The sequence below is a fragment of the Chelonoidis abingdonii genome, chromosome 14 (genome assembly GCF_003597395.2).
Source record: "Chelonoidis abingdonii isolate Lonesome George chromosome 14, CheloAbing_2.0, whole genome shotgun sequence".
Lineage (NCBI taxonomy): Eukaryota > Metazoa > Chordata > Testudines > Testudinidae > Chelonoidis > Chelonoidis abingdonii.
In genome coordinates, this window is record NC_133782.1 from 169,800 (window position 1) to 188,682 (window position 18,883).

Here is an 18,883-nt window from a genome sequence, read left to right on the forward strand (position 1 = left end):
CTGTTGTCCAATAAACCTTCTGTTTTACTGGCTGGATAAAAGTCACTGTGGGTCCCTGGAAGAGGGGTGCAGGGCCAGACTCCGTGACACAAGCACATGTACAATTTGTCCCTTTTTAGCTGTCTGTCATTATGTGATTTAGTTGAATGGTACCCCTGTATTTGCATGTTTCTTTTCTGCTCCTACCTAAGGCTTATCAACTTTCATCCTCACCTCTTAATTAGGATAGAGACAATCCCCATTAATAGATCCTCTCCTAACCCATGTTTCTGCCCAAACCATGTGCTCCTCTGTAAATATCTGTTTTCCCCCAGCGCTTAGTTTAAAACTTATCTACAATCTTTTTATTTTAGTTGCCAGCAATCTGGTAGAACCCATCCTCCTTGCACATAGGTTGGGAAACTCTACTGTAGATCTGGCCCAAACAGGTGTGCTATGGAATTTTTTTTATAGTGTGAGAACAAAGGGGGAATGCTGCCTTCTGATTGGCTGTTTGCCTGACTGCCCCACCACCACAGGTGGAACAACCAATCAGAGCTTCAACTGCCTGTGCTTTTGAATGGACTCTGGAGTCTTTTTATTTACTTATTTAATTTTCTCTAGAGTCTGGACCTTGACCAAAAATAGATTTGCTGCTCTAGAGGCTCCTCTTTCCAAAAGATTCCCCAGTTCCTAATGAACCTAAACCCCTTTTCCCTACACGATTGTCTCATGCATGCAGTCATACCTTGCAGTTCTTCAAGTGCCTGCTCATATCAATTCCAATTAAGTGTGCACATGGTGTGTGCACGTTCGTCAGAGACTTTTTACCCTAGCAACACTCGGTGGGCTGGCAGGTCGCCCCCTGGAGTGGTGCCGCCAGAGCGCCTGATATATACCCCTGCCGGCCCATCCACTCCTCAGTTCCTTCTTACCGCCCGTGTCGGTCGTTGGAACAGTGGAGCGTGGCTTAGCTGATCTCCACTTCCCTAGCGATTTGCTCGTTTATATAGTTATTGTGTACATAGTTCGTTTTCTATAGTTCTAGTTAGCATTTAGATTAGTAGTTCTTATAGTTGTGTAGATAGTTAAGGAGGATCGGGGGCTCGCCCTTTCTCCTCTCCCGATACCGGGGCCCAGGCCCGGTTCACCAGGCTTCAAACCCTGCGCGGCTTGTCATCAGCCGATGCCCACAGGCGATCCGCACGACTCCTGTTTGAAGTGCCTGGGCGAATCCCACCTTGCGGACAAGTGCCAAATCTGCAAGGCTTTCAAGCCCCGGACAAAGAAAGAGCGGGACTTTTGCCTGAAGCAACTTTTGATGGAGGCAGCTCTAACTCCTCCATCCTCGGCACCGACTCCGGCACCAGAAGCAAGTGCCTCTGCACCGGAGTGCCCGGCTCAAGTAAAGGCTCCTCGGCACCACCCTTCACCGGCCCAACCTTCTGGCCGGCACTGCTCTCTCTCCCCGAGAAGCAAGAGACACAAGGCTCCTGTGGCACCTATAGCTACACCGCAGTCAGAGCGTACATCCAAGACGGACCACCCCGCACCGTCAACTGCCACGGCACCGCTTGTCTCCGCACCGTTGATTCCAGTCTCACAGGAGCCGTCTAGTCCGGTGCCTACCAGCTCCCCGGCGCACACTGCGGTCGAGCTCGTCGTGCCCTCCACACCGGAGACCTCCATGGCGCGGGACCTAATTGCTCTGACAGAGCCTGAGCTGCCCCAACCCCTGGTGCGAGTTATTCAGTCGTTGGGCAAGCCCACCATGGTGCGACCATCTTCCCCGGGCACCATCGAACGCCGTCGGTCCCGATCTAGATCCCGCAGTCACTCTCGGTCCCGACATCGCTCTCGATCCTGGTGCCACTCGCAATCCCGGTACCGCTCTTCATGCTGGCACCGCTCGAGATCCCGGTCTCTGTCGTGGTACTCTCGGCACCGGTCCAGATCCGGCACCGCCATACCTCTCGCGGCCGATCCCGGCATGACGACGTAAGGCACTGGTCGACCTCCCGGCACCGCTCTGGGTCGCAGGTCCCGGTCCCGCTCCCGGCACTGCCACGATTCCCGGTACTGTTCGCCGGTGCCGCGCAGAGATGAGTTCTATGGACGCAGAGATCTGGTCCAATCAACTTCACCTCCTCCATGGCCTTCACGTCATCCGTCCGCCTCCTCCCACGCGGACAGTTCAGATACACAGGCCCACCCGGACCATGGGCCTCCTCAGTGGTCTTTTTGGACACCTTGGGCCTATCATCAAGCCCAAGGCGAACCAACGGCTCCCTCACGCTCCGGTCACTCAGAGCACCGTGCGCCCGAGGCCACAGTCAGCAGCCCCCCGCTGGTACAGAAGAAACCAGTGCGCACACACCGGAGCAGCATGATGTTCAGAAATGGAGGTCTCCCAGGATGAGGCGTCAGTCCCGGATCCACTCGTCCTAGGGCTGTCATCCTCCTCTTCCCCGGATGAGGCGGTAGCGGGCACAGCATCGTCGGAGCCACCTCCGGTTGAGCTCTGGTCATACCAGGATCTTCTGCGGAGTGTCACCCAGAAAAATCAACCTTCCAGCAGAGGAGGTTCCCGAGGTGGAGGACCCGGTGATTAGCATATTATCTGCAGAAACACCAACCAGGGTGGCTCTCTCCTTCATCTGTTCAATCCAGGCTAGAGCGGACACTATCTGGCAATCCCCGGCTTCCATTCCACCCACAGCCAGGGGAGTAGAACGAAAATACGTGGTGCCTTTAAGGGGTATGAGTACCTCTATGTGCGCCCCGCTCCCTGTTCATTGGTGGTACAATCAGTCAACGAATGGGAGCGTCACAGCCAACAAGCCCCCGTACCAAAATCTAGGGAGACCAGGCGCATGGATTTGTTGGGCCGAAAGATCTACTCCGCCGGAGGCCTCCAGCTCCGCGTGGCGAACCAACAAACCCTCTTAAGCAGATACAGTTACAATACCTGGGAGGCGGTCGGGAAGTTTACCGAGTTGGTTCCACAGGACTCCCACCAGGAGTTTACAGCTCTCCTAGAGGAAGGGAAGAGGGTTGCGAGGACCTCCTTACAAGCCTCACTAGATGCCGCCGATTCAGCAGCTAGAACGGTCGCCTCTGGCATAGCCATGCTACGTATTTCATGGTTGCAAGTGTCCGGCCTACCACCTGAGCTGCAACATACAAGACTTGCCATTTGATGGACAAGGCTTGTTTTCACAAAAGACGGACCCCAGACTACAGAGTCTGAAGGACAACCGAGTCATTATGCATTCTTTGGGAATGCATACACCCCAGACCCAAAGACGGTCATTCTGCTCCCAACCTCAGTGCCCTTACTCCCCCGCCTCGGCCAAGACAAGATTTTGCCCGAAGACGAGGTCGTACTAACCGCAGACGTCAGTCTGGACCTCAAGAGGGTAACAACTCCAGTCCCGCCAAACCAACACCGGGACCCAAAGCGAACTTTTGAGGGTGCACCCGAGAGCAGTGTACCAGTTGCCTCCCCGGATCCCTTTCAGTTCTACAACTGCCTTTCCCCGTTCCTCCCTGCGTGGTCCCAGTTGACTTCAGATCGTTGGGTCCTATGTACGGTGGAGTTTGGATACCATCTTCAGTTAGTTTCACCCCCTCCCTCCCACCTCCCCTCCTCGTCCCTCTTCAGGGACCCCTCACGAGCAACAACTCATCCAAGAGGTTCGCAGGCTCTTCTCAATCGGAGCTATAGAGGAGGTACTAGAGGAGTTAAAGGGCAAGGGGTTTTACTCCCGATCTTTTCTAATTCCCAAGGCAAAAGGGGGACTCCGGCCCATCCTGGACCTGCGAGGATTGAACAAGTTCATCAAAAAGTTCAAGTTCCGCATGGTATCCCTGGAAACCATCATTCCTTCCCTGGATCCCGGAGATTGGTACGCCGCTTGACATGAAGGACGCATATTTCCACATTGTAATTTATCCCCCGCACAGGAGGTATCTACGCTTTGTGGTAAATCAGGGTCACTACCAGTTCACTGCCCTCCCCTTTGGTCTTTCCTCGGCCCCTCGGGTCTTCACGAAGTGTATGGCGGTCATCGCTGCTTCCCTGCGCCACCATCAAGTACACGTCTTCCCTTACCTCGACAACTGGCTTATCCGAGGGGCCTCCGAGGCACAAGTCATCAGCCATGTCACCATCATCAGGGAGTTGTTCATGCGTCTAGGCCTGATCATCAATTTGGACAAGTCCACTCTGGTGCCTACACAGAGGATAGAATTTATCGGGGCAATGCTGGACTCCAACCTTGCAACGGCCAGTTTACCCCCACATCGGTTTCAGGCCATAGTCTCCCTCATCCAAAGTCTTCAGAGTTTTCCAACTACCTCTGCTCGTACTTGCCTTGCTCTCCTCGGGCACATGGCTGCATGCACATTCATCACAAAGCATGCCAGACTGCGAATGCGTCCTCTACAAATCTGGCTCGCCTCCGTCTATCGGCCCGGCAGAGACGCCATAGACATTATTCTGACAGTTCCACCTAGCGTTCTAGGCTCCCTCGACTGGTGGAGGACGTCATCCCGAGTGTGTGCAGGCCTGCCGTTTCATCCCCCCCAGCCCTCCACGTCCCTAACAACGGACGCGTCCTCACTGGGCTGGGGTGCTCAGCTAGGGCACCTTCGCACCCAAGGCCTTTGGTCACCCCGGGGAACTGACATTTCACATCAATGTCCGAGAGCTAAGAGCGGTCTGGCTGGCATGCCAAGCATTCCAGCGCCATCTACAGGGCCATTGTGTTGCAGTATTCATGGACAACACAACGGCCATGTATTACATCAACAAGCAGGAAGGGACCCGCTCGTCTCCCCTGTGTCTGGAGGCTATTCAACTGTGGGACTTCTGCATAGTCCACTCCATAGCTCTAGTGGCCTCATTCCTCCCAGGAGTGCGGAACACGCTCGCAGGTCACCTGAGCAGGTCCTTCCTATCACACGAATGGTCCATCCGTCTGGACGTTCTCCATTCGGTTTTCTGGAGGTGGGGCTTTCCCCACATAGACCTGTTTGCATCCAGAGTGAACAGGAAATGCCAGGTTTTCTGCTCCCTACAAGGTCGGTCCCCGGGCTCCCTGTCGGACACGTTCCTGATTCCGTGGACGGGCCACCTCTGTTATGCCTTCCCACCGTTTCCTCTCGTTCACCAAGTCCTACTCAAGCTCTGCAGGGACAAAGCCCGTCTTATCCTGATCGCTCCGGCTTAGCTGAGGCAGCACTGGTACACCATGCTACTCGACCTGTCCCTGTCAGATCCGATTCCCCTACCACTATGGCCGGACCTGATCATGCAAGAGTTCGGCAGGCTGCACCATCCGGACCTGCAGTCCCCCCATCTGACAGCATGGCTGCTGTCTGGTTAAGCCAATCAGAGTTGCATTGTTCCGCCACAGTGCAACAGGTGCTGCTCGGAAGCAGGAAGCCCTCCACACAATCGCCATACCTCGCTAAATGGAAGCGCTTCTGCCACTGGTGCACCCAGCAGGGCCTTTCTCCGCATTCTGTATTAGTCCCCACTATCTTGGACTACTTATGGTCTCTCAAAGAGCAAGGTCTGGCAATCTCCTCTCTACAAGTGCATCTTGTAGCTATTTCCACCTTCCATCCTGGGGAAGCTGGCAGTTCCGTTTTTTCCCACCCTATAGTTTCCAGATTCCTCAAAGGCTTGGAGCAACTCTACCCCCAGATCAAATGCCCTACCCCTACCTGGGACCTGAACCTCGTCTTAAAGGGGGGCCCCGTGAGCCTGGTTGAGACTTTAGCCACATGCTCGCTACTGTACCTGTCCTGGAAGACAGCATTCCTAGTTGCTGTCACCTCGGCTAGACGAGTCTTAAAACTTCGAGCATTGACTGTGGATCCTCCATATACGGTGTTCCATAAGGACAAGGTACAGCTGCGACCACACCCGGCGTTCCTCCCTAAGGTCGTCTCCACCTTTCACGTTAATCAGGATATCTTCCTGCCAGTCTTTTATCCAAACCCACACTCATCGCGACGGGAACAGCAACTCCATACTCTGGATGTCGATAGGGCTCTCGCCTTTTACATCGAGAGGACCAAACCCTTCCGACGCTCACCTCAGCTATTTGTAGCGGTGACGGAACATATGAAGGGCATGGCAATCTCTTACCAACGTATTGCATCTTGGGTGACATCCTGTATTTGGGCTTGCTATAACTTGGCTCATGTTCCGACTGGTCACCTCACCGCCCAGTCTACTCGGGCTCAAGCCTCGTCTGCCGCGTTCTTGGCCCATGTTCCAATACAGGAAATCTGCCGTGCAGCCACCTGGTCTTCCATCCACACCTCTGCATCGCACTATGCATTGGTCCAGCAGTCCAGAGACGATGCCGCCTTCAGCTTAGCAGTCTTACATTCCGCAATGTCTTGCTCCGACCCCACCACCTAGGTAAGGCTTGGGAATCACCTAATTGGAATTGATATGAGCAAGCACTCGAAGAAGAAAAGACGGTTACTCACCTTTGTAACTGTTGTTCTTTGAGATGTGTTGCTCATATCCATTCCACACCCGCCCTCCTTCCCCACTGTCTGAGTAGCCGGCAAGAAGGAACTGAGAAGCGGATGGGCCGGCAGGGGTATATATCAGGTGCCATAACGGCGCCACTCCAGGGGGTGCCCTGCCGGCCCACCGAGTGTTGCTAGGATAAAAAGTCTTCGAATGTGCACGCGGTGCGCACACACCTAATTGGAACAGATATGACCAACACATCTCGAAGAACAACAGTTACAAAGGTGAGCAAACCTCTTTTCTGCCTGTGTAACTGGCAACATATCAGAAAATGCTACCATGGAGGTCCTGGACTTCAATATTGTACCTAGCTCCTTACATTTGGCTTTCATGACCTTTCATTGGTACCTATTTGTATTATGACTACTGGCTTCTCCCCAGCATGTCACATAAGCCTGTCTAGATGTTTCAAGAAATCAGCAACCTTTGCAACCAGCAGGCAATTCACCATGTGGTTCTCAGGCTTAGCACAAACCCAGCTGTCTACATTTCTAGTGATCAAATCTCCCATTACCTATTTCTAATAAGTAGGATTCCCTTCTCCAGAGAGGAATTTCAGCATGAGGAGACAACCATGGCATCTGGAAGGAGGATCCCAGCTATAGGATCATTTCCCTCTACTCTGATGTTCTCCTTCGCCAACAGTTTCATCATCCTCAGTAGCACAGAGGCTGTCAGACGGGGTGGGACCACTCTGGGTCTATGAAAGTCTCAGCTTTGTGACTCTGTCTCCCTTCACTCCTCCAGTTCAGCCATTCTGGTCTCCAGAGCATTTATGCTGTCTCTGAGGGCAATGAGTTCCTTGCCCAAAAATGCGTACATGCCACCTGGCTGGTAATCATATGCTATATTCACTACAGTAAACTGGATAGTCTCCACTCTGCTGCCGGACTTCTATGTGCATTCTTTTTACTCCTGTAGCTTTTTGGGGGGTGGGAGGGAGTTTATTGGTCTAAGGTTAAAGAATGTTAATTAGGTGCATCTAGCTCTTACATTCTCTTGCAAAATTGTTAGCTAGCTCCTCTGCTCACTTAGGGCTTGTCTACACTACCCACCAGATCAGCAGGCAACAGTCCAGCAGACGCGATAAATCAACCACTGAGCACTCTCCCGTCAATTCTAGTACTCCACCAGAACAAGAAGCACAAGCGGAGTTGACATGAAAGCGTCAGCTGTTGACTTACCACAGTGAAGACACTGCGGTGAGCAGATCTAAGTACATCAACTTCAGCTATGCTCTTCATGTAGCTGAAGTTGCATATCTTAGATCAAAACCACACAGTGGTGTAGACAAGCCCATAGGAGCTGGCTTTTTAAATCCCTGCTCTCCCTGAGTAGCCTGTGTCACGGACTCTCAGATCGTGCCCACACTTGGCCCTGTGCGGTCCGTGGGGGGTGCCCCTTTCAGTGAGACAGCCCTTCTCGGGGGTCCACTCTCTCTCGGGGTCAGGCCCCTCCACCTCCTGGAGCCGCACCTCTCTGAGCCTTAGCACGTCTGTCTCTGCCGTGGGCCCCCTCCGGGAGTCCACGCACTCTGGACCCCCTGGGCCTCTTCACCCCCAAAGGGGCTGATGCAACCCTGTTCTCTAGACCAGAGTGACTCTCAGCCAGCATAAAACAGGAGGGTTTATTGAGAGTTGAACACAGCACAGGAAACTCTCAGGGCCTCAGGCCTGGCCTCTCACAATAACAGCACATCCCAGTCTCCCTGCATCCAGGTGGGCTCTGCCTGCTTCCCCTCGCCAGCCCGAGCCCCCCTGCTTTCCAGCTGGGTCTCTGATATCCCCGGCCTCAAGCCCCGCCTCAGTCCATTGTCTTCTCTCCAGGTAAACAGGGTCGTAAACAGGAAGGCCTGAGTCCCCTTTCCTCGCAGCTCTCCTCTGGCTGGAACCGGCTGGTCAGGTCACCGGGGTCCTCTCTCTGCAGCCCATTGTCCTCCCACTGGCCAGAACCGGTTGTGTCTCCTGGGCTGGGGTCCCGAGTCCCTCTCCGGTCCTCTGTAACAGCAAACTCCCTCTCCTCTCACCTCGTTAAACCAGTAACACCCAGGTACATTGAGTCCCACCCCCTGTGCATGGAAACCCTGGAAAAGACAGAAAACCCCAAGAAAACCCCCATTTCGTCACACCCTGTCTCCTGGTCAAGGATTAATGGGTGCTAAAGGGAACAGAGATCAAAGCCTTGTTAAGAAGCTCTCAGCCTTGCCTAGCAGGGTGCTAGGCTCTGCAGATGGATCCCAAATCAAACCATGCTATATACTTCAATCAGGCAGCAAGCACACAAACTCACTTCAATGATCATGTAGTCACTCCTTCAGCTGGAGAACTTCCTTGCAAAACTCCCATTAGCTGCTCCTGCTGCTACTCCTTCAAGGACTGAAGGTGGCTCCTGCCACCACCATTTTAAGTGGGAATCACAGCAAATTCCTTCTCCCCATCAGACTGCTTCTAGGGTCCCACATTGCCTTAAGACAACCCTGTGCATTTTGCAGCCTCAGCCGGACAGAACTTGGCCTGATCTCCAGCCTTCACACTTCATATGCCTCCCCCTAGACACCCCTCAAATGAGAACAGTCCTGTCAAGCCAAAAGTTGTTCTGCAGAGGTACAGCCATCTACCTCAAACATGGTAAGAACAAACCAAAAAAGTCACCCCAAACATTAATTCTTTGGCTGGTGCTTAGAGCAGTGGCGTAGTATGCACTGAGTACAAGCAGCCAGCACAACACCTTCACTCAGACAAAGAGGAAATACATGCTGTGCTTTTCCACCTTCCACATAGAGCCTTGGGACCTCAAACCACCTGCAAGTGGAATAAAAATAATTCCCAAAGGAGAGTTTTCTAACTTTATTAAAAAGGGCAAATTTTACAGCCAGTAAATAAAAAATATACATAATGAATCCTAGGCCGTTCAGGGGGGCAATACAGAGCCCATTCACTTAACACCAGCTCCCACACAATCCACAGTAACAGCACAGAACATCTTAGGGTCGAGGTGGGCGCATACCAGGGGGAGGGGGACCTGGAAGAGAAAGAACAAAGGCCATCAGTTGAAAAGTCTACAAAGAACAAGCAAACACCTGAAGCAAGGCCATGCAGAAAATTCTATTCAGCAACAGTGTAGTTCATTGCTTCAAAGGACCTAGAGGCCCTTCTTAGGACACTGAATTGTTTTACAGGGCAGTTTAGTTTCTTGACTGTCCTAGCTGGGGAACATAGTTCTTCTCCCCCATACTCTACGGAAGTGTATACATTGTCACAGTCCCACACTTCTGCTTACAGTGAAAAAACTGGATACCACCCTTCCCACATGCCAAGAAGGCTCACTCACCTCTCATCCCTGGGGGAGGCGGTCTCATCCCTGGGGGAGGCATTCCCATGGGTGCACCTCGGCCAGGTGGCATTCCCATTGGTGGACCCATGGGTGGTCTCATGCCAGGAGGTGGTCCCATCATTCCTGCAATGAAAGGAAGAGGACAAGTCTCAGAACTGGTACAGACACTTGCTACACCAAAGACAGAGATGAGCATTCCACCACAGATTGGCCTTGTAATAAGCACTGAGGCTCACACTCCCAACCCAGAAATGAACAAACAGAAGTCTCCAGCAGATTCTTTGCTTACTGTTTGCTACAGTTTGATGTTGAATATAGCCACAACTCACTGCTAAAACTACTGGCTGGACCTCAGAATAATCCTGCTTAATATCAATTCTTCACTGGGTTCAGATAAAGTCAAGATTCATCATCAATCCAGCCACACCCTATGGTCCTCCTCTTGTCCTAGACCACAAGGAAAGCTGTTCCTTACCTGGAGGAGGTGCTCCTCTGCCCATTGGAGGGGGAGGACCACCACGGCCTGGCGTATACTGGGTAGGAGCTCCTGCTATACTAGCTGTGGCTGCAGCAGCAGCAGCAGCAACTGTTCCACGGCCTTGAGGGGTCATCACCTGTGAACAGAAAGAAAATTCACAAAGACTGCACAAAGTGTTGCTTTTATAGCAAATGGGACAATGAGAAGAAAGGTTTAACTTCATTTCTCATGCCTTAGGACTTTTACCTCATTTCCATTTCATGTCTGAGTCCTCGTTACCAGACAGGATGCACACTCTTAACACACTACCGTGGGGGAATTCAGTGTAGAATTATACTAAGTGGGTTTTATGCAGGAAGCTGCATTTTTCCTTCAAACCCTTCCCTATCAGTGCATGAGCCACAGATGTGTGGAGGAGCCTGCTATGCTACATGCTAGTCCCAGGACCTCAGTTAACAGGTCTATTTTTGGATTGCTGTTGCCTAGCACAATCACTTGAACCACACCAGAGCCAAGAGATTGAAATCTATTCAAAATACAGTAATCAAGAGTTAAGTCCTTTCTTCTACTGAAAAACAGCATTTCACCTGTTGGGATGGTCCTCCCACTCCTCTGACAGGACCAGCTAACCCTGCTGGCGCCTGTGGCATGGGGGCTCCAGCTGGCACTCCTCTTCCAGCTGCCCTCCCAACTCCAGGTCCTCCTGCAGCTCCAGCTAGAGGCACCCGGGCAATGCCAGTCTGAAACATAGGGAAATACAAGCAATCAGTGATTTCAGTGCAGCAAGATCCTTCAGACCCCCAAGCACTTCATCTCTAATGGGTGTAAGCTGCTGCAGATCACGTTAGACTTTGCACAGTGAAATCCCCTGGATCCAGACACAGGCTAGTGCCAGGAAAGAGTGAAGCTAATGACTAGCCATTTAAACCTCGTTGGCAATGGAGACTGGATTTAGCTGACCCTTTTGGTTCTGCACCCATCCTCCTCCTTACATCTTTTGGAGGTGGCCCCTCAACTGTCATAGACACCAGGTTCTCTCCTCGCAGCAATACCAAACCCAGGACCCGTTTCTCTTCCCGTTCCGGCTGCTTTGAATTCTTGGGTCTAAGAGAGAGAGAGAGAGAGAAGTTAGTTATTAGAGAAAAACACTCCTCTGCACACCACCATTCAAGTCAGATACCTCATCCAAGTATTCCAAAACTGGTGACATTCCCCCCATCCCAAGAACACACCAAAGCTATCACTGAAGGAAGGGAACAGGCTCCACAAAATTGTTTCCCTGGCTTGTTTTACCTGCTTGAATCAGAAGTGAGGAAGAGAATATGCACCCCTCCCAAAATCCATAGAGGTTATTAGAATCCTATCAACACAGCAACTAAATCAATTCACCCATGCTTTTCAAACTAACACTTAACGCTGCAGTCCCTGCATTCTAACTCCTCCACTAGAGCTGCAGGAATAAAGTGGGCATAGAGAAACATGGAAACAATCAGAACCAGAGGTACAGTGCAACCCTCATCTCAAACACCACAACCACCAAGTCAACCAGCTCTCACAACAGAAGTAGTAGGCAGGTGATTCAGAAAGCAGAGATGAAGAGCTCTATTACAAGATCTAGTCGGTCCAACTTTCCAGGGCCAGAACAAGATTGTTCCCTATTGTACACTCCTCTAATAGTAACCCATGTTAGCAGAGCTGTTGCTCCACTAGTGGCTGATCTATAAGGCTATGAATCTACTACAACTGCTAGAGGCTCCTATTTTTAGGCTAGCTGGCTTTATATTCAAATTTTGCCAGTGGCCCAAGCCACTATAAGTCACGCACCATGACAGCTAAAATAGCCTCCTATCCCTAGACAGGAACAGACTCACCACAGTAACGTCAATTACATAAGCATTCCATTTATATTGAAGTATTATAAGTGTGGGACTCCCACCTGAGCTAGATATAGCTCAAAGTCAGGATGTTTTTCCATATATTCTGCTAAGTATTTTCATTGGAGCAGTGCGGAGAAACTGAGTTATATCCCCATTACCTACCCAAATAGGGCCCCTTCCATATTGGAGGTTACACCCTTCAGATATTTACAAACGATCACTCAACCTCTGCCAGGCAGTGGTGCTTAGCCCCTTCAGTCTTTCCCTGGAACTCAATCCTGCTCATTCAGCTTTGTTACTCTTCCAAAATCCTTCAATGAGAATACACAGGACAGTCACCCATGTGATGCATTCTCTCTCCTCCACCCACACCCTGACAACCTCCGCTCACTTGATCTTGCGGAATTCATCGCAATCACACAGGATCAGATTCATGTGCTTGTCAAAGGCCTTGAAAGTGCCAATGAAGACCCGTCCATCCTGCAGGATACACCTCATGCGATAGTCGATGTGTTGCAGCATCTTGCTGCTCTTCCCCACAGTCTGCAAGAACAGGCGCCGCGTTACACCCGGGGCCCGGCCTCTCCCCTCCCCGCGCCCCACCACGTTACACCCGGGCCCTGGCCTCTTTCTCCGCCGCCCCACTGCGTTACAACCGGTCCCGGCCGTTCCCCTCCCCACAATGCGTTACATCCGGGGCCCGGCCTCTCCCCTCCCCGCGCCTGCCCCACCGCGTTATAACCGGTCCCGGTCGTTCCCCTCCCCACAGTGCGTTATGCCCGGGGCCCGGCCTCTCCTTTCCCCTGCTCCCGCCCCACCGCGTTACAACCGGGCCCGGTCTCTTTCTCCGCCGCCCCACCGCGTTACAACAGGGCCCGCCCGTTCCCTTCCCCACAGTGCGTTACGCCCGGGGCCCGCCTCTTCTTTCCCCTGCTCCCACCGCAGCGTTACACCCGGGGCCTCACCATAGTTGCAGCTTCTTCGATACCGCCGCCGCCACCACCACACCAATCTCTCCCACCCCGGCCTCGCCGACCGCCTGCTCACAGCGGAAACGTCGTCTGACCCGGAAGTGTTCGTATGATAATTGTGCCCCCCCACACTTCCGGTCCTTTCCTGCTATTTGGCCACACTCCGGAAGCGCCTCCTCCCTTAGTGCCGGTACGGCTCCGCGCACAAAGTGTCCGCCTTCCCTCAGGCCGGGAGAACTGGAAGCGTTTCCGGTGGGGTTTCACAAAAGAAAACGGGGGCAGCGCCGCTGCTGCCCGCGCACCGAGCGATTGTCCGGCTTCCGCCGTAGCCTGTTCTCTCCCTGGCCGCACTTGTGCCTGTCTGAGCCGGAGGATATCGCCAGCCACGGGGAGCGGGGCCTGCCTGGGGCCGGGGTCTCGAGGCCAGGGCCAGGAGGCGGGGTGAAAGGGTCCGTCGCCGTCGTTTCTTACTGGACCCTGGCGGTGCCTGAGCTACCATGGCGCTTCCCTCACCGGGCCCTGCCCAAGGCCTGGAAGCAGGTGACGGGGGATTTTTAGGAGCGGCCTGATCGTCTCGTTTCAGTGTTTAAATTAAACATGCTGCATTTGCTTGCCTGCCTGCCCGCCCGCCCCATAGAGACAGTCTAGTCCTCAGGCCTTCCCTCCTGCTCCCCTCATCTAGTGTTCTGCCGTTTCCTCGCGAGTTTCACCCCTGTTCTCTGGATGGATGGCCAGCTCGCTCCTGAGTGCTGATCTAAATAGGCAGATGCCCTACTAAGCTATTTTCTTGTAGGCATCATAGCAGAAGCTAAAGGAACCAGGGAACACACTGCTGCTACCTGTTGATGTCAAAGGTGCTGTGCCGTAAACCTCTGAACCCTTACCAAAGCAAAGGTTTAAGACAATATACTAACCATCAAGAAAGCCAAAGCTAAGAAACACTTTCTTGAGCAAGATCCTATATAGCAAGCAGTTGTTTGAAGGAAGTTGGCACTGGCCTTTCTGTAAGAAAATGTTAAAGTTCCTCTTCCATTTTTAAATATATTTAAAATGTGCATGATATGTTTTGTAAATAAATCACAGAGAACTTGTGACACATCTACATTGTGGAAGTGGTCAAGAGATGCTATGTCTCTGTTTTAGGAGCTGTTAAATCACTCCCTCCTGATTTATTCTGGAATATTAATTGGTTTTTCAATCTGAGTACCTGCAGCAAACTGTACATAGCAACACTTCTTGCTGCTAGGACTAGCCAGTCTACAGTCATAGAGATCACCTGCTCCTCTGAATCCCAGGAACAGCAAGTTGCGTCTAGGAGTCAATAGGACCTTAAATGATAGCAATATGAAGATAACACCCAGCTCTAGACCTCCTTTGTATTAAATGCAAACATTATTGTTTCCCAACTATCTAGGTGCCTGGAGAAGCTCAGTCTCAGTGTAGAATAGCTGGCTGAAGCCAAACCAAAAGACAATGTAGGTAACTGGTGAAAAGTCCAAATCAGACTGAAGAATTACAAAGAGATCTCATAAAACTGGGTGACTGACCAACAAAATGGCAAATTAAATTAAATGTTGATAAATGCAAAGTAATGCATATTGGAAAACATAATCCCAACTATACATATAAAATGATGGGGTATAAATTAGCTGTTACTTCAAGAAAGAGATCCTGGAGTCATTGTAGACAGTTCTCTGAAAACCCACTCAGTGTGCAGCAGCTGTCAAAAAAGCTAACAGAATGTTGGAAATCTTTAAGAAAGGGATAGATAGTAAGACAGAAAATATATTGCTTCTGTATAAATCCATGATACACTCACATCTTGAATACTGCGTGCAGTTCTGGATGCCCCATCTCAAAAGAGATATTAGAATTGGAAAAGGTACAGAGATGATTAGGAACATGGAACATCTTCTGTATGAGGAGAGATTAATAAGATTGGGTCTTTTCATCTTGGAAAAGAGATAACTAACAGGGTATATGATAAAGGTCTATAAAATCATGGCTGGTGTGGAGAAAGTAAACAAGGAAGTGTTATTTACTCCTCAAACACAAAAACTCAGGGGTCACCAAATTAATAGGCAGCAGGTTTAAAACAAACAAAAGGAAGTATTTCTTCACACAATGCACAGTCACTCTGTGGAACTCTTTGCCAAAGGATGTTGTGAAGGACAAGACTATAACAGGGTTAAAAAAAGAATTCATGGAGCATAGGTCCATCCATGGCTATTAGCCAGGATGGGCAGGGAGGGTGTCCCTAGCCTCTGTTTGCCAGAAGCTGGGAATGGGTGACGGGGTGGATCAGTTGGTGTTCATTCCTTTTGGTCTGACTCAGAATGGCCATTCTTATGTTGTTATGATATTGGTGGCTAAAGGAAAGTACGTAACCTCACACTTCACTGAAGGTACCAGCCCTGGATCACTATGTTAAGATCAGACCCTCAGAGGGTTTCTGGACTCCTGGCTGTTTCTGACTACCCCACCAACTACAGAGACAAAAATCACCCAGTACCACCAACTGCTGCATAAGTCTCTGTCCCTCCCATCAGATGCCAAATTGTCATTCCTGCTTTCTAGTCTTAATGAGTGCAATGCACCACCCTGCTTCTCTTTCTCATCCAGCCTCATCCCTCGTTCGCTCCGGCCTTGTCTTCGTCTGTCCCCTCGTTTTCCATCCAGCCAGCTCACTTATTCCCCCTCTCCCTGACCTATCCACCTCATCCCCGCTCAGCTGCGCCCCTCCCCACCACTACCCTATTCCCCATGCCCCTCTGTTCGCCACCGCCCTCATCCCAGGAGGGTCAAAGCAAGCGGCAGGGGGCGGGACTCGCCTGTCTGCCTAGCGATGAGCGGCTTGGTTACAAGACTCCCTGTTAGTCGGAGTGACAGACAGGCCTCCTGTCCAATGGAAGGCACAGGAGGCTGCGTGACAAGCAGAGGCTGCAATGGGGCTGATAGCGTCCTGGGGGGTGGGTCTGCGTGACTGGAGGCGGGTCGCAGCGGGGACGGGGACTGGGAGGCGCCGGCTCGGGTGAGAGAGGGGGAGCGGGGGTACTGAGCCGGGGGATAGTGCGAAGCCGGGGGTGGTGGGGGGCTGGTGCCTGGCCGTCCTGGGGGACGTCGGGACGTTGTGGGGCTGTGGGTGGGGGGATAGTGGGGAGCTGTGCCTGGGTTGGGGGGCCGTTGGGACGGAGGGCTGGGAGCGGGAGGCAGTGCCCGGGATGGGGGATGTTGTGGGGCTGTGGGTGGGGGGATAGTGGGGAGCTGTGCCTGGGTTGGGGAGCCGGTGCCTGGGCAAGCTGGTGGGATGTTGGGATGGGGGGCTGGGAGCGGGAGGCAGTGCCCGAGATGGGGGATGTTGTGGGGCTGTGGGTAGGGGGATAGTGGGGAGCTGTGCCTGGGTTGGGGGGCCGTTGGGACAGGGGGCTGGGAGCGGGAGGCAGTGCCCGGGATGGGGGATGTTGTGGGGCTGTGGGTGGGGGGATAGTGGGGAGCTGTGTCTGGGTTTGGGGGGCCGGTGCCTGGTCTTGCTGGGGGGACGTTGGGACAGGGTGGCTGGGAGCAGGAGGCAGTGCCTGGGATGGGGAGAGGGGGAGTGTCAATATTGTTTATAGCAAAGTGCCTCAGCACAGGGAGGCTGCTGGGATTGACCGGCTACCATGAGGGGAACTGGATATTTCAAGGTAGCTGTAAGATGGAGCTGGGGCCTGGGGGCCTTGCTCAGGGCTGGGTGCCAGGTGGGTTGAGGGAGCCCCAGCAGGGGTGTGGACATTGCTTGTGGCTGTGTTCACTCAGTGCTGCCTGGGCCTTGCCTTGCTGAGCTTGCCTCTATGCAATGCCAGTGCCAGAGAATAACCCTTTGTGCCCCACCTTGCCCCGTGCCGGGTCTGTGCTTTCCTTGATGTTAGTAACCTTATGTTTCTGTAGCACTGTCCATCCCCATGGATCACAAACCAGAAATGCAGCCACATGTGGGGGAGGGCCTGGCACCAGTTTCACAGCAGCACTGATCAAAACTTTAGAAGGAATTGGGGTAGGGACATGGCTAGAAAGTAGTTACCTAAGTTAGGATTGGGACAGGACACCAGAGCTTTGGTCTCTTCTCTTGAAGAATGCACCCACTGCATCTCTTGACTGGACCAGAGGGAAGATTGCCCCCCCCCCCCCACTTCCTGCAGCATCCAGATGCTTCATGGAGATCTCTCATCAAAATACCAAACAAGCTAAATCCTATTTATCTTGCAACATCTAATGTGATCACAGTCTGCAGTGGTGTGGCTGGAATTCTTATCTCACAATGAGCCTGAGTTTGTCCTACCTGACCTATGCTTTTCCAGGTTTTCTTGCACTTTTGTGCACACACACTGCACCATCCTTAGTTTCTTTTGCAGATTGCCTCACTATGTGGTGGTTGTTTGGTGGTGTTTCTTCCTTTGGGTCAAGAGCAGCCATTCTGTCAATTCTTTGCCAGGTTCTAAGCTATGTATCCTATTGAGAAAGTGCTTGAGAGAGCTCAGAGCTCCTGCGTGCCAGCCTGGGCCTGCTTGATTTATATGGAAAGCTCCAAGAGAGCTATTGAAAACCACATAATACAGAGCCTGCACTGCTAGAAGTTTATCATGCACCACTGATAACAATTGCTGTTAGTAAGATCTCTCAGCAGCATTGGACACAGTGACCCATGACATTCTCTTCTTCAGACAGAAGTCAATTCTTGGTCCTTCAGGCCTGTCCCTGGCTTGATCTGAATCTTTGTTTCTAAATGTTTCCTGTTGCTTTCACAAAGTCATTGGAGCTCAGAATCTGCTTTATTCTGTGGTGGTGTGTCTCACGCACCTGTTTCGGATCCTCACTTGGGGTTGTGTTGACATGTTCCCTCTTAGTCCCCATTATATGGAAATATGCAAGCCACCTTTCCATTAATACACAGACAATATTCAGTTATACATTACCTCACACTCAGATTATCAAGGTACACATCTGTCTTGTAGTTTGTGTAGCATTAAGCAATCATTGGTGCATAATTTTATTAAAGCCATCCATAGTAAACCCAATGTTTTGCTGATAGTATCCAAGTCTTTGCAGGGAGTCACTTTGGTAATCTCATTTGATAATGTCATTATGACTCCATTTTAAAGTATTAAGTCTGGAGGACTAGATTTGTCAATGGGCCTACATCTGCAGTCTGCTGTTAATATCGTGTTTTGCCATTTGAGGAATACTTGCAGGCTGTTACTCTTGCTCAGGCAAATGAACTACTGTTGTTAAATGCTCTTTGTCTATCTTGATTAGATTTGATATTTTTGTTTTCTGGGACTGCAGCCTATCCCCTGTCTCCTCAGCATACACATGGCACAGGTCATGCACATTATCCCAGCTGTACAGTCCTGAGTCTAACTTCCTGTTAATTTTCAAATACATTTAAAATTCTTCTTTTGACAGTTCAGCTCCCTAGGGAAGCAGCTTCAGTCTAGTTGGTCAGTATTAATTTGTTCTGTGTTCTGAGCATTAGCCTGCCTTCTCAATCAGCAGAGTATTTAGATTGCTTTTGAGACGGATGATGAGAGCTATATTCCTTGCCTGTGGAGTATGTTTCCGGCTAACAATCCATAGTTCTTTTAAATATGGCGATTGATGAAGTAGATCTAAAGAATGACCTATTTGGTGCCGTACATCATTATTCTGC

The 18,883-nt window shown here is 51.4% G+C and overlaps 2 protein-coding genes across 6 annotated transcripts in view; one reads left to right on the forward strand and one right to left on the reverse strand.

The window, feature by feature from the left end:
* Positions 1-9,369: 9,369 nt before the first annotated feature.
* SNRPB (small nuclear ribonucleoprotein polypeptides B and B1) lies at positions 9,370-13,296 on the reverse strand. The gene is made up of 7 exons (XM_032795579.2): positions 13,192-13,296; positions 12,618-12,769; positions 11,342-11,453; positions 10,937-11,089; positions 10,347-10,485; positions 9,869-9,994; positions 9,370-9,559 (listed from the first exon to the last, which is right to left on the reverse strand). Exons 1-7 carry the CDS (start codon positions 13,192-13,194, stop codon positions 9,522-9,524), a joined length of 723 nt encoding a protein of 240 aa, XP_032651470.1. The 5' UTR covers positions 13,195-13,296; the 3' UTR covers positions 9,370-9,521.
* Positions 13,297-13,399: 103 nt separating this feature from the next.
* ELMO2 (engulfment and cell motility 2) overlaps positions 13,400-18,883 on the forward strand; it is a 52,648-nt gene continuing 47,164 nt past the window's right edge. For 2 of the 5 annotated variants that reach the window (XM_032795571.2, XM_032795575.2), the window contains exon 1: positions 16,176-16,228. The gene's annotated coding sequence lies outside the window, so the exon portion shown is untranslated. Of the gene's footprint in view, positions 13,738-16,175; positions 16,229-18,883 lie in introns of those variants that run through there. The other 3 variants (XM_075072122.1, XM_032795573.2, XM_032795572.2) reach the window with 3 other exon arrangements.

Bases quoted from the DNA above. Each gene is read 5' to 3' on its own strand.
- SNRPB (XM_032795579.2), bottom strand. The intron at 11,090-11,341 runs GTAAGGAGGAGG...CCTATGTTTCAG, and splicing joins AGGGGCCACCTCCAAAAGAT to ACTGGCATTGCCCGGGTGCC. The intron at 9,995-10,346 runs GTAAGGAACAGC...CTTTCATTGCAG, and splicing joins CAGAGGAGCACCTCCTCCAG to GAATGATGGGACCACCTCCT.